Source organism: Aphanomyces astaci, assembly GCF_000520075.1.
Source record: "Aphanomyces astaci strain APO3 unplaced genomic scaffold supercont1.726, whole genome shotgun sequence".
Lineage (NCBI taxonomy): Eukaryota > Oomycota > Saprolegniomycetes > Saprolegniales > Verrucalvaceae > Aphanomyces > Aphanomyces astaci.
This window is the reverse complement of record NW_009798989.1, coordinates 1-1,341: the sequence shown is the minus strand read 5'-3', so window position 1 is coordinate 1,341 and position 1,341 is coordinate 1. Positions and strand designations below refer to the sequence as shown.

General features: G+C 44.3%; 1 protein-coding gene across 1 annotated transcript; it reads left to right on the top strand.

Moving 5' to 3' along the window:
* Positions 1 to 802: 802 nt before the first annotated feature.
* Positions 803 to 1,093, top strand: H257_19520 (hypothetical protein; the record flags this gene model as incomplete). Its single annotated transcript, XM_009848660.1, has 1 exon — positions 803 to 1,093. A coding segment is annotated over one exon (291 nt), but the record flags the coding sequence as incomplete, so codon positions are not given.
* Between the last annotated feature and the right edge of the window lie 248 nt (positions 1,094 to 1,341).

The window sequence follows — 1,341 nt, the reverse complement described above, 5'->3', positions numbered from 1 at the left end:
AAGAACGAAAGAGGAGTCGGCGGCAATCTTGATGTCGATGCTACGTCAAATCCCAAATGGTGATGATTTCATTCAAGAGTTGGACGATACCTCCGACATTCTTGACGAGCCAGTTAACTTTGATGGCTCAAACCAATCTACAGAATAGTCGGTTATACAGGTTCATTTTGAATGTATAATTGACCGGTGGTTTGCTTGCGCAATATCACGACAACATAATACCTTATAATGCCTGGCACACCCATAGACAGAGACGGGCGCCGGTATCCGGCCCAGCAAATCAATGGGCAGGCCGAAGCGGGCCCACGACTACTGAGCGCGGGTCTTTTGACGTTGCTCCCTATGGGGCCCGACATTGCTTGGCATTCTGTTGCGTTTGGATCGTTGGTGGGAGTGATGGGCCGTTCGTATCCGGATTTGTCATCCGGATGACTTCGTGAAGTCGAATTCAAAAATGAAGCATCCAATGTTAACGTTACTGCTGTGATGTGCACTTGACAAGATTGATAAGATAGGTATCGACCAATTGCTTACAATTATTACATTGCGGAATAACATGTATTTGTTCTTGTACTACATCGCAACTGGTACAAGAAAACCTTACTAAACCGATAGCCTCTATGCATTTGATTTTCTGAAGTTTTCAGAATGATAAATATTCGGAGGTATTCTATTTCTGGACCAAAAGCCTCGTCACTTTTATTCACATATGACAAATCATCTAAAGTAAGCTCGCTGTGATTGGTTAATTTGAATTTGGATTTCAAATTTGCATCGACATCACTTCATCTCAAAGTCCAAAATGACTTCGGTCAAACCAAAGAAGCAGTATCGCCGGTACACAAACCGCGACCGTAAGTGCCTCTTAGCCCACTTTCATGCCTTACCACTACAGGACGAAGCTAAGTTCTACGTCGACATGCAAATCGCACGCTCCACATGGCGTGGTTGGCGCAACAATGAGCATGCTATCCTTCGCAGCAAACGGCATGGTTCCAAGGGCTCTCTGGGAGATCAGGGACGCAAAATCATCATTCCGTTCAAGGATGCCCTCCTTGCCTACATCGACGAGCGCAGAGACGAAGAAAAGTTTGTCCGTGTTATCCACAGAATTTCAAGTCGAACTGTAGTGAGTGCATTTGAAAAATCAATTCCAACAATAATTGAAATATAGTTTCATGTAATACGAATATGATGGGCTTCGCTTGGCGTTTTAAGGTCGGTAGGAGGGTAAACCCCCCTCCTGAGTTCGAAAATGATGTCGAAATTTGATTCAGGTAACGTTTGCTCAAAATTGCGACATGATGTGCGTAACGTTACAGTCAGGCATCATTCGTTGAA